This window comes from Ambystoma mexicanum, chromosome 2q (assembly GCF_040938575.1).
Source record: "Ambystoma mexicanum isolate Mex_15411 chromosome 2q, UKY_AmexF1_1, whole genome shotgun sequence".
NCBI classification, from domain to species: Eukaryota; Metazoa; Chordata; class Amphibia; order Caudata; family Ambystomatidae; genus Ambystoma; species Ambystoma mexicanum.
This window is the reverse complement of record NC_090924.1, coordinates 462,094,048-462,109,402: the sequence shown is the minus strand read 5'-3', so window position 1 is coordinate 462,109,402 and position 15,355 is coordinate 462,094,048. Positions and strand designations below refer to the sequence as shown.

Below are 15,355 nucleotides of genomic sequence, written 5' to 3'. Positions count from 1 at the left end.
TAACCTTAGGGACCCTCAGCAACTTTGCTGGATTGTGAGGACTTGATTGTTTGTTTTTCCTGGAGAAAGTGTGCGCCTTTTTACCCACACTCTTGTATTTTGATGTGTGCTTTACTCTTTTGTGTTCTTTGAGTTTTAGCCAACTCCATAGGCATCATCTTTTCATGTCACACAGCACCCTCAGTACAGTGACTACTGTTTCCCAGGAGAAAGTAAAGTGAAATTGACTTTATTTATTTATTTTTACATTTATAAAGCGCTCACACAGCCCGCAGGCATCCAGGCGCTGTTACAGGAATTGTTTGTTTTTCTTAGTTGCGTAATTGTGTATTTTCTTTTTTGTTGTCTTAGTTACGTATTTATAACGCGCTTAAACACCCAGAGGTTTCTAAGCGCGGTCCCGGGGATCGAACCTGTTGTTGCTTCGTGTCGTCTTGCTTCCAAGACACGCACGCTGCCGCTGAGCTATCCTCCCGGGACTTTACTAGTCTTTGTTTTTGAATTCCTAGACCCAGCACAGCCTATCTTCCTATAGAGTGCTGGAGGGGTTACCTAGTATCCCCTGTGTCTAGATACTTATGTAGTTAAATGCTACCCTTTCCTCTCGAAATGGCTGGTGGCAGTGGTTTTACAACAAACTACCATGATTTTCCCCGACGGCGAACGCTGGTAGCATTAAATCGCGGGAGCTATGTTTTTCAAGATGGCATCTAAGCCCCCTTTGTTTAAACAGGTCCCGGTCTTTTTTTTGCCATTTCATTTTGGAAATGTAGTACTAGAGTTTGTCTCTGCGCTCGAAACCAGGTTTGGTCCCTTTGTTCCATCGCCTTTGGCGGTCTTCAGGATTGAAGACCGCCTCTGGCGCCCTAGTGTCTAATGTGGGCAAGAGGTGAGTGAGGTGCCCAAAACTCCCTGTCCTTAGGAGACCCAAATGCATTCTGGTTTGGTTGGCTGGCTGGCTGTGCGGCAAGGACAGCCACCCTGCTGGGTGAGTGGCAACTATCCTGGAATGAATGGGCGGAAACTGTATAAAAGGCACGTCTCTTGGCTTGGAAGGCAGAATCGACCACTGGAACGAAATAACCGAAGACTAGCTTAAAGAGTACGGCTGCTGCAACTCCTGGGCCGTCGGTTTGCCCGGTGAAGCCCTGCTGCAGTGCCGAAACGCCAAGTTCACCTAGACAGAGAAGCCCTGCAAGGACGTCTTCTCCCTTTTGAGTTGGTGGTACCAATCAACTCGTAAGCCATCTGGATACCATTCTCTGAACTGGTTGTATTTTCCCTCAGTGCTGCAGGAAACAGAATAACCAGGGAGAGGGACACCAGTTTGTGGTTGTCTACAGCAACCGGAATCGAAGAAGTGCCATTTGCCAGCTCTTTAACCAGTCCCCGTGCAGTGGAGGAGTCCCCTGAAGTCATCCCCCCGCCCCTCTTGTCTCCACGACTGAGGCTAAGGAACAGCGAGAACTGCCAGAAACAGAAGTCTTCAGCTGCATCTTGTTCTTCATTGTAAGGTACTGTGAAAACCCGACCGAGAGAACCTGCCTCACTGCAGAAGTGCTTGAAACTTTGGCTACTTGCAGGCCTTTTCAGCTTGTGACCCAACATACGATTCTTTTACAAACTACTTCTGAGAACTTAGGCAAAGACTTTTCCGTTAACAACCAGAACTGCTTTATCCTTTACAAGACTTGAGCCCATTGAGTTTGGCCTAACCTATTGCATTGAATCAACTCCTCTGGTGAACTCAAAACATTTGCACTGTCTAAGAATACTTGTAACCTTTGTTTTATTAATTTATGCCTTTTTGCACCTACTTCAAAGCAGTTAAATGCCTCAATCTTATAGTATCTAGTACTGAAGTATATTTTTGTGTGGTATATGTTGACTCCTATTGAATGTTTTCTAACTGACTGTGAAATAAATGTATTAGTGTTTTTTCAAAAAACCTTGAGTGTATTTGAATACTTGTAATTGTAGACCTCTGTGTAACCTCATTAAAAGCGCACATTCCCTCTTGAGGTAAGCCTGGCTGCTACCAAAAACTGTGCGGTACAGACTTATACCAAAGGTTGGTTTGGCTTACACTTGTAGTCTTAGTTGTGTGTAGTGGTCCCAAAGTGTACTACATACAAACTCTGCCTAGCACTGGCTGAAAGGACTTTGCACTTGCTGGATGTGGCTAGAGCGCTGAAGTTTTATGTGGCCCACACAGAGTTTCCGGAAAACTTCTCAGCTCTTTGTGAACGTTTGTCCTGTGAACTTTGGGAAGGCCCTGTCCAAGGCTTCCGTTTCCAGGTGGCTCTCTGGCTGTATCACCTACTGTCACCGGTTGGCAAACCGACCGCTGCCTGGCTGTTCTGAGCCCATTCCACCAGGGTGACCGCTGCTACAACGGCGTTCCTGTCTGGTGTGCCTCTCCTGGACATCTGCAGAGCTGCTACGTGGAGGTCGACTCGCACCTTCATGAAATTCTACGGAGTCGACGGGGATTCCAGGGAGGAGTCCAGAGTCAGCCAAGCAGTGCTGCGCAACCTGTTCACTTGCGGTGAGCCTGGTGAGGAGCTAAGAGATGCTTATGTTGAGCCTTGCTACCTCCTGTGGTTGTGCATGTTAGTACTGCTATGTATTTATTCATGAGCATGTGAATCCATGCCAGACCCCATGCTGGAGAAGGAACAAGTTACTTCCCTGTAACTGTTGTTCTCCAGCATGGGTCTGGCATGGATTCACATGCACACTCTCCCGCATACCCCTTTACGGCTTGGTTCTACTGCCACTTTACGTGCTACCAAATCTGACGATGGCTGCCTGGGGAGGAGCTTAGGTAGAGGGCAGTCACTGTCTGGGGGCAGTATGACCCAGAGCTCAGTGATTGGTTGTTAGTAGAAAAACAGTTCAGAACTGAAACTGAACCTGATTTTTTTTCTTTACTGAGAATTCCCAGCCTGAAGACAGGGAATATTCATGACCATTTGAATCTATGCTGGAGAACTACAGTTATAGGTAAATAACATTTTCCTCGCTTGTCAAAGGAAGGTTTGACTTTGCCCAAATATGTAGAACTTTTTGTATTCTCTTGATGGATTTTCTTTTTTTTTTTTTTTAACCTGTCTCTTGTCTGCATTCTAGGAAGCAGCTCAGTTGCTGCAGATTCTCCAGACACTGGATCCACCACTGGTTATTGATGGCAAAAGTATCAATGTAGAGTTTGCCAAAGGTTCGAAAAGGTAGATGGTTCAAACGCACACCTCCTTTACCCTTTCCCTCCCACCTTGTTTGATCTTAATGTATTTTTTGTTGTTGTATTCAGGGATATGATGATGGTTACGGAATCTCATCGAATCAGCACCGCCTCTGTTGCAAGCACTGCCATAGCTGCAGCCCAGTGGGCTCTGTCACAGGTGAGAGTGCTACCTTGCATTGAACTAAATAATATTTTTGGTACACAGCTTCTGTCAATAAAGCAAATGTTCAAATATGAGTTGATCATAGTATTGCAAGGAGAGCTCTTCTTTCTGGAGCTTGTGAATCGGCTTAGATTCACATGTTTTGCATAGGCCATCTAGTAGTTGGTGCAGAGTATTACATATGGGCGTCAACTGGGGCGTACCGGTATTGGCACTCCTGATCCCTCACGTATTTGCATCCTCGGATTGGTTTTTTCCGCCACCAAGATTGGATGCTAAACGCAAGTCTCAGTCGATCTAACTGCTGCCAAAGCCTGACCATGCTGAGATCCACATCCGAAAGCGGAGATGAGAGCAGCAAAAAAAAATGCCAAAAGGAGCGACGCGTCAAAAAGGAGATGCAGTAGGGAGAGTGTCAGTGGGATAAAGTTGCTCATATTTTCTGTACAATTAGAGTATGCCTTCAACCCCCAATGTAGATTTAAATTTACATTTGGCTTGCTCGTTTCCAGCCATCTGGGTAGAGAAAAATGTAAAGTTAGCCCCCGCTGTAATACAAAGTTCTTCGAAGGGCACACACTTGTGTACCCGCTTCCTTCTTCTAGGATTGTCTTTCTGAAGTCCAACTAAGGGCTTGGTAAAACCATTCAACTGAGACAGTACAAGACTCCACTCTTAGTATAAGGCTGTACAACCTGAGTTCATGGTAGCGTAGACTGAACAGCCAGGCTTATTTTAGGAGGGAGAGAGATCTGTAGAATCAGTACAAATGAAATTGTAATACAAATGGTTCAAGAAACACTTTGTATTGTTAAATGTTAAAGGTATTTATATCGCGCACTGTCACCAACGGAGTTGTTCGCCAGGCGCTCTGGCGGATCTGTAAACAAAAAGGCGGACAGGGGTTAGGTTAGTCGGGAGAAGAGGGAGTTGCAAAGTGAAAGAGGTGGTGTGCTGTTGGCATCTTCCGCTCAGTATACGCCGTAAGCTGCGCTTTGGTGTAAGTATTGGGCCGGGGCGAGACCACGTGTTCAGTTGGTGGTGATCATGTATGTGTTTGTTGGTGTGGTGAAGTGCATGCGGTTTGCTGGCCGAGAGTAGGTTGTGTGAGTTTTCAGGTGAGTTAGGTATGCAGAGATTTGAAGGTAGGGTTAGTGGGGTGAGAATCCCGTTTGTGGCGCATCTTGTCCCGTTTAAAATGTATTACTACCAGTGGGATTAGTTGCAACTATATTATGCTATCTTGACTGTTGTGGGTTTTAGCGCGGCACACTTCCCCTTGTATTCTAGGGAACTATGTATAATGTAATTGGTGTGGCTCTTCTCCTCCTTGGTATCGGAGCAGGGGTTGGGTTGCCCCTTTCCCTAATATCTTTTGAATTGGTCTGCTGGGACTCCGGGTGTGGAACAGGGCCAGGATGCTATGGATGAGTCTGCTTCCATCTTGGTCTCTTTATGTATTCAGTCTTCAGTGTCCTCCTCTTGTGGGTATCTCTCGTTATGTCGTATGGTGTGTCGTGGAATGCGTTCCTTTAGATTCTGTTTGTATTAGATTTGCTTGGTGGGAACAAGGATCAGTGTCTACATTCGTTGGTTTAGAGGAGCATGTGTTCTTGTGGGTGGTCTTCTAGTTAAGCAGTGAAGAACTCGGATTTGATCAGTTTCCTGAATAGTAGGTGGTTTCTTGTGTTGCGTAATATTCTTTTGTAAGTCATTCCAAGTTTTCGGTGCCTGGATGGAGAAAGGGGATCCTCCCGCGTTTTCTTCTGTTGTAGGGTTTTGGTTCCAGGCGGATGTTGCTTGATCTGCGCATTCTTGTTGGCTGATGTAGGCATAATTTATCTCGCAGGAATTCTGCGCCTTGGTTGTGTATTGCTCTGTGCGTGATGCACATTGATTTGAGTTTTATTTGTTGTTTTATTGGTAGCCAATGTGGTATTTTTAGTGCAGGTGGAATGTCTTCTCTACGGGGTAGTTTGAGGAGGAGTCTGGCTGACGCATTTTGTATGTGTTGTAGTTTTGTTAGAAGTCGTTCTGGCATACCCAGGCATAGGCTGTTGGCATAATGTACTCTGTAGATGACGAGAGCGATGATGGCAAGTGTTTTGTTGGGGAATGACGGGAATGCTAGGATCCTTTTTGCCACCCTGCAGAAGAAAGTAGCTTTTCTTGAGTTGAGCGTTTACTTGAGGCTCTAGAGTCAGATTGTTGTCCATCAGCACCCCCAGTTTTTTTTTACAATCAATGATGGCCCTGTGGTTGTGCCGAGTTCTCTTGGCCAAGGGATGTAGTTGTCTCCCGTTTTTTGTGACGATCATTATCTGTTTTGCCTGGGTTCATTTTGAGGTGGTTCGAGTTCATCCAATTGAATACATCAAGAAAGCAGTTCTCTAGTGTGTGTTTCTTCTTGGGTGTCTTGAATTTTGAAGATATGTCTCGTCGGCGTAGTTGTAGCAGATGAGGCCATGTCTTTTGATGATTTTGATTAGCAGAGATGCGGGGAGAAAGATGATCCTTATGGTACTCTGCATGTGGAGTCTCTTGGGTTGAACTTGAAAGGTTTCATCCATACGGTTTCCGTTCTGTTTGTTGGGAAGGATTTGATCCATAGTAGGGTGGTGTCTGTTATTCCCAGTCCTTCTAATCTTGTTATGAGGATGTTGTGGTTGACTGTGTCGAATGCTGTGGATACGTCGAAGTATCAAGGCAGCGCTGTTGTCAGTCTGCGTTTGCTTTTAGGTTGTCCTATATTGACAGGAGAGCCGATTCCATTTCTCTCATTGGTTTGAAGCCAACTTGTGCCTGGTCTAATAGGCAGTGCTCTTCTATGAATTCTTGGGTTGTTTTGTATGGATCTATGTGAAATTTCAGAGGCAGAATAACCCGCAACCTAAATGTTCGCATAGGAAATGTACGCACTACGAAATGTTTGTACATTTCCCATGCGAACATCAATTTCAAAACCCTACAAACGTACACCCACACCCCCAACATACCCTTACCCACACCCTACTTACCTTAAAAGACATGCTGTATCCCTGCAGCGCCGGTACTCTTTCACTTACGTGATCGGGAACCAGCGTTTTATTTTTTGGGGTGGAGCTGCTGTAAGGGTTTCCCCCAAAACCCCAACTCACACTATACTGTGCAGTATAGTGAGCGCGATGTTGCGGGGGGCACACCCACAGTCCCTGTTTTTGTTTGTTTTTTCTCCGGTGTGCTGCGGGGGTGTCCCCCGCAACCCTCGCTCACTATACTGTACAGTGTAGTGAGCGGGGTGTTGGAGGGGACACCCCCGCAGCCCCTGTTTTTTTTTCTTTTTCCTATTTACCCACCCACCAAAACACATTCCACAAAAAGTTTGGACTTTTGGTAGTTCTAACTTTTGATGGTATTTGTTTTAGGTCTTTTTGTAAAGGTCAGTAAATTTTATTCAGACATTTCGTCCTAACCCATTTTGTATATGTATGTTTCTAGCAGTTTGGCTATGTAAGGGATGTTGGAGATGGGTTTGTAGTTGTATAGGTCCTCTACGTTTCCTGCTGTATCTTTGAATAGTGGACTGATGTACGTTGCTTTGAAGGAGTGTGGTACTTTACCTGTTGAGATCGAAAGGTTGAGGAGATTCCTATGGTATTCCATGGGAGTTCCTTGTTTGAGAATTGATTTTGTATATGTCCGGGGGGGCAGAGGTCTTCTGGTGAGAGATTTCGGGGAAAGCTTCGTAGTTTGTTCAGATGTTCCTCGTGGGGATAGCGGAGGTCTGTATTGTGGTCACGGGGTCTGCTTTGTATGGTTTGTTGGATGGTAATGATTTTGTTTTTAAGTGGTCTCATAGGTCATTGCGTAGTTTCATTGATTGAATTGGCATCTTGCATCCCGGTGGGTTTAATTTCATGTATGATTTTGAAGACGACTTTATGGGTGTTTGGTGCTTTGAAGATTTGGTCATCGTAGTGTTCCCTCTTTGCCTTTTGTATTTCCTTTTTGTATGAGTGGATCTGTTGCAGAAATTTCAGTTTATTTGTAGTGTTGTTGATCTTCCATTCTAATTAAATTTTTTGGTTTTTCCTTTTCATATTGCTTAGTAGTGGAGTGAACCATTTTGCCATTGTTTTACGTGAGGGAGTGAAAGGTTTTTCTTTGGCGATTTCGTCTAGGGTTGTTTTGATCCAGATGTGCAGTAAGGCAACTTTTTTTGTCCAGGTAAAGAATTTATTTAAATACATGTAGGCCCAGATAAATCTTGGGGGAAATAAGTACTACACATTATATGTAATCACAATTATAGAAACACAACACTATGCTTGAAGGTGCACAGACCAAAGCATAAACCTTATTTGGAACACTTAACAGTAGTTCTAGGGAAGTCAAAACCTTTTCATACACATTCAGTATAGGTCACACCTATTCTTGGAGAGTAAAAACCAATGGTTACTTTTAGATTACATTTAGTAATGCAAGGGTAGTAGACCCTACCATTTGTACAGTGACTCTCAGTACGAATCACATTATCATTCAACTCGACAATATACTTTTTGTGAATAGTGGAACACTTATTCCACACTTATTCCAGGTACAGTAAAAACCTAGAACTACGTTTGTGATAAGTTATGGTAGGTGAGTACAACTTAAGGATGTAATATTGAATTACAGGTCCTTTTGAGATCAGTGAAACACAGATGGACGTGAGCAATAACACTATCTTCTCCAGCTTGGGGTCTGGCATGGAGTCACATGCTCATGAATATTCCCCGTCGTCATGCTGGGAATCCTCGGTAAAGAAAAAATAATTTTTTGTTTAGTTTCTGAACTGTCTTTCTTAGTAGTAACCAATCACTGGTCTCTGGGTCCTACTGCCCTCTCCCTAAGCCCCTCCCCTGGTAGCCATCCTCCGATTTTTACCGCACGTTCAAGTGTTGGGAGTCCTCGTGCTATACCTCTCGAGCTTTTACTGCGTTTTGCGTTTTTTTTTTTTTATTTCTTCATAGTTTTATCTCATTTTTTCGGTTAATCGAGCCTCAAGCTCCACCATTTCTACTTCCTATCAACAGGGACCCGTTTTGGAATTTTCTACGCCCCTCAAGGGTGAAATTCACATAGTTCCGCTTCTTGGAGGATTCCAGAAGACCTTGAGGCCTACCCTGTGGACATGGCCCAGGACAAAGGAAACTCGGCGCCCGGATCCAAGCTGTTCAGGAAGTGCCCTGGATGCGGATTGCAGAATGTCTTCAAGGAGGTCGAGCATTCTAGATGCCTCTACTGCCTGCACAAAGACAAAACGCACGTGGAGAAGGACTGTGCGTTTTGCTAGAACATGTCGGAACGGACCATGAAGGATAGTCATATCCGCCTCACCAACTGGCTGGAAGGAAAGAACCCAGGAGGTGAGAAGAAGAGGTCAGAGCTGTCTTCTAAGTCCTTTGAGGGCACTCCGGTGACGGGGGCCCAACAAAAGGCTAAGCACCGTGGGCACCGGGAGCGCCGAACAGTCGGGCTCCTCGGCTGCCAGGCATGGCGTGCTTTAACCGATGCCATCAACCACAAGCCAACGCTCTGGCTCGGGGAAGAGGAAATCGGAGAAACCGGGTAAGCTTCTGGAGAAGCCCCGGTGATCCTGACGGAAACAGCCGAGGGGGAGCGAGGCGGTGACCCTCCCCAAGGTGAAGGCCTCAAGCGCGCCTAAAGTCGTGAAGGCCTTGATTCACCCAGCTAAGGGCTCTATCGAGGGATTCGTGGCAGCCCTGGCGAAGTCTGTGGAGGCTACCCCAGTGGAGGTGACCTCGGGGCCCAGAGTTACCCTGCCACCGCGGAGGTAATCCTCTTTCCAGCCCATCGATAGGACTCTTCCCCCACCCCCAGTGAGAACGCCGGTGGAAAAAGAGGGGGGTGGGGGGGGCCGGTGGCCATCACGGACACGGATTCTGCCTCTGAGGAGCAGCTGGCTGGGGTTGTGAAGATGCTCAAGAAGTTCGAGGAGGTCCGGTCCTACGGGAAGGATCCCGACGAGGCGTATGAAGAGCGACGGTGGTGCTGACGAGGTTCCCATGGAGGAGGAGGATTCCACTCCCCAACCGTCGCAGCCGGTGCCTGAGCCATAAGACAACTCAGGAGCTATCTTGATGGCGATCCAGGCCTTGTGTACGGAGATGAGGACAAGGATGCCCTTACCCCCAACGGACGATCCAGCGGAACCTGGCCCGTCGGGGAGCCCTCCAAGCAATCGGGGAAGAATTCACCCCCCCCCCCCCCCCCCCCCCCGCCCTTCCAGCCTTCATGGCCCTCACAGGCTTCATCCCCTTCCCCTGATCCTAGGGAGGACACGGGAAGGGAGATGGCCACGACGGGGACCGATGACGGTGGTGACGACCGGATGGACCTTCCATCACCACCACCTCCTCGGTCCTCCCCATCCGACGAAATTAGCTCCTTCCATGCCATGATTGGCAGGGTATCTGAGCTCTTCGCTTTCTTCCCCGAAGAACAGAAGGAAGGTTTCCTCTATCAACGACGTGAGACCGAAAGGAAGACTGTCCTCTGGGTCCCGTTACTTGACGACATCTGGGACGAGGGGCTGTTGCTCCTGAAGAACCCGTCCGTCCACGATTCCTGCCAAGACAGCCCAGTACGAGAAGTAGTACCGGGTCCCTGATTCCACTCCTCTGTGCCTTAGAGGCGGCCAAGAAGAAGGCGGTGGGGGCTACGGCTTCTTCTTCCACTCGCCCCCGGACGGCAGAGGGAAGAAACGGGACGCCATGGGGCGACGGGTCATCTCGTAGGCGGCGACTACAATTAAAGGGGCCAACGCCTTAGCGATTGTGTACATCAAGGCCCAGAAGTTCCGGGTGGTTACCCTCCAGCACGTGTTGGGGCAGCTGGAGGACGGCGCTTCCTATCGTCGCTGGACTTGGAGGATGCCTAATTTCACATCCCCATTCTAAAAGGACATCGAAAGTTTCTCTGGTTCGTAGTCCAAGGACAGCACTACCAATTCAAGGCCATTCCCTTCGGATTGAAGTAGGCACCCAGGGTATTCACCAAGTGTCTAGCACTGGTGGCGGTGCTGATGCGCCTGCAGGGGATCCACGTCTACCCCTATCTGGATGATTGGCTCATCCTAGCAAAGACAAGAGAACTCGCCGTCGGGCACACAGCGACGACCGCCCACTGCTCATGGACCTGGCTTTCTCCAACTTCACCAAATCCCACCTGCTTCCATCGCAGGTCGCACTTGTTTCTGGGAGCCAAGCTCGACATAGTGGCATGGCAGGCTTCCCCGTCGGAGGAAAGGACAAAGGCCATCGTGGGCAAGGTGAAGCGGCTGTTGACCATGGATGTGGCCAGTGTGAGGTGCATCAAGTTCCTTCTCGGCATGATGTCCTCGTGCATCTACCTAGTGCGCCTGTGCAGACTGTGCATGCGGCCAATGCAAGTGTTCCTCGACGCCCGGTGGATGCAAGCAGCGGGCAGTTTCGAAGACAGGATCCTGCTCAGCGAGGCCTTCCGCCAAGCAATATGGTGCTGGGGCGCCCATGCGCATCTGGCGGCCGGTGCAGACTTCCAGACCCCGGTGCATCAGGAGACGGTGACGACGGATGGTGGGGAGCGCACACTGGTGATCTCCACGCAAGAGGACTTTCTCTCCTGGAGGAGAGGTCGCTACATATCAACATCCTGGAGCTCCAAGCCGTGTTCTGAGCCCTCAGATCATTCCTCCCGTCCCTCAAGGGCAAGGTGGTGAGGATCTTCACCGACAACACCACCACGATGTGCTCCATCTTGAAGCAGGGAGGCACCAGATCCCCAGCCCTATCCAAGGAGGCTCAGGATCTGTGGCACTGGGACGTCGCCCAGGGGATGTTTCTGGTGCTTTTCCACCTGGCAGGAATAAAGAACACCATCGCCGACTCACTCAGCAGGGAGCTGCGCTCGTGCCATGAGTGGGAACTGCGTCAGGATCAAGTGGATCTACTCTTCCAACGATGGGGCAATCCCCAGATCGACCTATTTGCGACAGTGACGAACACCAAGTGCCGGAGCTTCACCAGCAGGTTTCCCCAGCCGGGGAGCATGGACGATGCCTTCCCATTCCCCTGGGACGGCCTGTTCCTGTACGCGTTCCCGCCATTGCTGCTACGACTCATCAACCAACTCAAGATGTCCCGGTGCAGGATGATGGCCGAGACCGATTTGGTTCCCGTACCTTCTGGACTTGTCAGCATTCCCCCTTCCCCCAGTCAAGCTGTCGACGGACACGGATCTCCTTGCCAGAGAAGGAGGCGCCATCCTCCATGTCCCAGGGTCGCTGAACTTGCAGGCCTGGGTCCTGCAGCACTAGAGTTTGGAGGGTACGATATCCCGGGGGACTGCAAGGAGGTGCTTGCAAAGGCCAGGGCATCCTCAACTCTTAAGTGTTACGGACATAAGTGGAAGAGGTTCTCTGTCTGGTGCGGCGCACAGAAGATTAACCCTCTGTGCATTACGGCCCCCTCAAGTGCTGCCTTACTTACTGTCATTGGCCAAGGCGGGGCTGGCCCATGCCTCCATCAAAATCCATCTGGCGGCTATCTCCCGCTACACCAGAACTCTGGGGCGCTCCTCTCTGTGGTCCCATCGCCTGGTGAAGGGGTTCATGAAGGGACGGTTCCTATCATTCCCGCCAGTGAGGGCTCCGGCCCCGGCGTGGGAGCTCAACGTGGTGCTGACCAGTCTCATGAGGCCGCCATTCGAGCCTCTGCATTCTGCACCGTTGAAGTTCCTGTCGTGGAAAACGGCGTTTCTTGTGGCCATCACCTCCGCTCGACGAGTGGGAGAGATCCAGGCCCTCGCATGTGAACCTCCATACCCGACTTTCGACGAGGGTGGTGCTTTAGACACACCCATCCTTCATGTCCAAGGTGCTGTCGGACTTCCATCTCAACGAGCCCTTGGTGTTGTTTTCTTCCCGTTGCCTTCGTCTCTGGCCGAGAGGACTTTGCACTCGCTGGATGTAGCTAGAGCACTGAAGTTCTACGTGGACCGCACAAAGAGTTTTCGGAAGACATCACAGCTGTTTGAGAACTTTGGACCTGTGAACCAAGGGAAGGCCCTCTCGAAGGCTTCCATTTCCAGATGGCTCTCCAGCTGCATCATGCACTGTCACCGGTTGGCAAACCGACCGTTGCCTGGCCATCCAAGAGCCCATTCGACCACAGCGATCGCCGCTACCACGGCGTTCCTATCTGGTGTGCCCCTGCTGGACATCTGCAGAGCTGCTACGTGGAGGTCGATACACACCTTCACGAGCTTCTACTGCGTCGACCGGGATTCCAGGGAGGAGTCCAGAGTCGGCCAAGCAGTGCTGCGCCACGTGTTCGCCTGAAGGTGGGCCTGGTGAGGAGGTAAGAGATGCTTAATGTTGAGTTGATGAAATGCTTAATGTTGAGCCTTGCCACCTCCCGTGGTTGTGCATGTGTACTGCTATGTATTCTTGTATTCATGAGCATGTGAATCCATGCCAGACCCCATGCTGGAGAAGGAACAACTTAGTTACCTGTAACTGTTGTTCTCCAGCATGGGTCTGGCATGGATTCACATGCGAACCCTCCCTCCTACCCCTCTGCGGCTCTTCACTTGGTCCTACTGCCACTTTACTGGCTACCAAATCTGGGGATGGCTGCCAGGGGAGGGGCTTAGGGAGAGGGCAGTCATTGGTTGGGGGCAGTATGACCCAGAGACCAGTGATTGGTTTCCAAGAAAGACCGTCCAGAAACTAAACTGAAACTGATTTTTTTTTTTGTTTTTCTTTACCGAGTATTCCCAGCCTGACGATGGGAATATTCATGAGCATGTGAATCCATGCCAGACCCACGCTGGAGAACAGTTACAGGTAAGTAACCTGTTCCTTATTTCTGGATGGCATATGGCTAACTCAAGGTAAGTAAAACCCATATACTTTTAAAATATCACAATGTAGTCCAGGTTAGATCTTTCTCAGCAATACAAGTAACCTATGTATGACTTACGAGGGACAGTTCGAACCCAAAGACACTATTTGTGTCCGTCTACAACAGCAGAGGGACAGAATAGGTTCTTAGGTAGCAAAAGTCAGAGTTCCTTAGGAAGACTGGGCAAACAGGTGAGTACTTTCTTTGTTAGAAGAGGGCCAAAGGACTTCACACAAGACACCCAGTGTGATTGGGGGCACTGGATGAGAGGCCTCACCATCTCAGAAAACACCCCACAGCTACACAGAAATCCTAACAGGCTTAAGGTAAGTACATACCCAAGCCAACACAGTACCTCCGCATTGAAGATTATTTTGCAGCAGGTGGACTTCAGGATCTGCAGCCAAAAACCTGGTCGGTGGATTCCTTGTGGTGACTAAAAACAGAACCTTGGAAGGGACTTTGCAGAAGGGATCAATGGAGAAGGCTCTGGGCTAGGTTTTACTCACGGCTGAATGTGGTTCAATGGATCTGGCGCATTTTAGAGGAGCACAGAAAACAGAAAATCGCGGTTGAATTCTCATTGGTACCAAGGTCCACTCTGTTGGGACTTTTCGGCCTCTATTTGTGTCTCTGGAGATCCACTAGGATGCCCACAAAGTTTCAGCAAGATGTGGAATTCGGAAGGCAGTGATCCGCACAGTGACTCGAGGTCCCAGGGTATTGGGGTATTGCATCACCACAAGGTCGCAGCAACGCGTGGGATGGCTCAAAATACAGCGGTCTTGAGTCTAGTGGGTCTCGCAAGGCTCTGGGTCAGGGGCGTTTTTGGAGTCCCCTGGTCGATTGGAAGCAGGGCTACAGCAGGCTCAGGTTACACAGCAGGCTTTCTAGTCGCTGGAAATATTCTCTGCAGGTTTTTTAATCATCCTCTTCGGTTTCAGTTCCAGTGGTCGCCTTGTCTTCAGCTTCCAGGTTAGCAGTATTTAACAGGAACTACAGCACAACCTCTGCATTCTATGCCTGCATTTTACAACAAGGGGCTGTCTTTTTGTCCAATCAGGACAGCCAGCCCCCCCACTGGGATTTGTCCCCGTTCAGGCAAGTAGGAAGACAAAGGGCTGTGGAGTTTTGGACTCCTTCCTCGCTTCCTGCCTTCACAAACAGACTGGAGCCTGGGCGGGGAGAGCAGGGGACATCCGCCGAAGATAAAACATCAAACAAAGGAATTTCCCGCCCTGGATGTCGGGGGAAGGAACAAGAAAGGACAAACACTAAAATGGTGAAAAATGACTGGGGCCATTTTGCTGAAATGGGCACACTCGGGTGCCTTTACTGCAGCTGTGTACACAGCCGCGTTAAAGGTGCACCAAATGAATATAAGGTATCTCTGCCACCAGCCATTGAAGGTAAGTTTGTCCCTGTAACAGAATGGTTAGTTTCAGGGTGAAAGGAGATACATTGAATCTCCCCAGCACTCCACATAAAGTGGGGTGTGCTGGTTTCACCAAATAGAATGTAAAAGGGATCCAACATATCCTTTCTACGTTTGGGAACAGTAGTTAAGGTTAGCCAGAGAAAGCTAAAAGGGGAGCCCCTAGGGTAACCCAGCAACAACAGGCATTTACTGCCAAGAAGGGGTTATTTAAAAAGACACTCTGGAGAGTCTAAAACCCATAAAAACAATAAAGGATTCTAGAGTGTGGAAAAGGGTTCCCACTCAGAGCTATTAAGAAAAAAAGAACTTGCCAGTAAAGCAAAAAGGTCTGAGGTTGACCCAGGTCAAGATTATTTACCATTTCTATGAAAAGCTCATCTAACGCATCATAAAAACACATCATAAAAACACATTATTAAAAAACACAACACTATGCTTTGAAGTACATAGACCTTACTTAGACAGTATTCGAGGTAAGTCGTACCTTATCATACATTTTCAGTATAGGCCACACCTATTCATGGGGAGTAAAACCAGAAGTTACTTTCAGATTACTGTGCAGTAATTCAAGGGTAGTGTTC

At 48.6% G+C, this 15,355-nt stretch overlaps 1 protein-coding gene across 4 annotated transcripts in view; it reads left to right on the top strand.

The window, feature by feature from the left end:
• Positions 1–15,355, top strand: part of RBM10 (RNA binding motif protein 10) — a 464,414-nt gene that overhangs the window by 241,945 nt on the left and 207,114 nt on the right. For all 4 annotated transcript variants that reach the window (XM_069647579.1, XM_069647578.1, XM_069647580.1 and 1 more), the window contains 2 exons: positions 3,133–3,230; positions 3,314–3,404. In XM_069647579.1, coding sequence (XP_069503680.1) covers positions 3,133–3,230; positions 3,314–3,404 — 189 coding nt within the window. The remainder of the gene's footprint in view (positions 1–3,132; positions 3,231–3,313; positions 3,405–15,355) is intronic.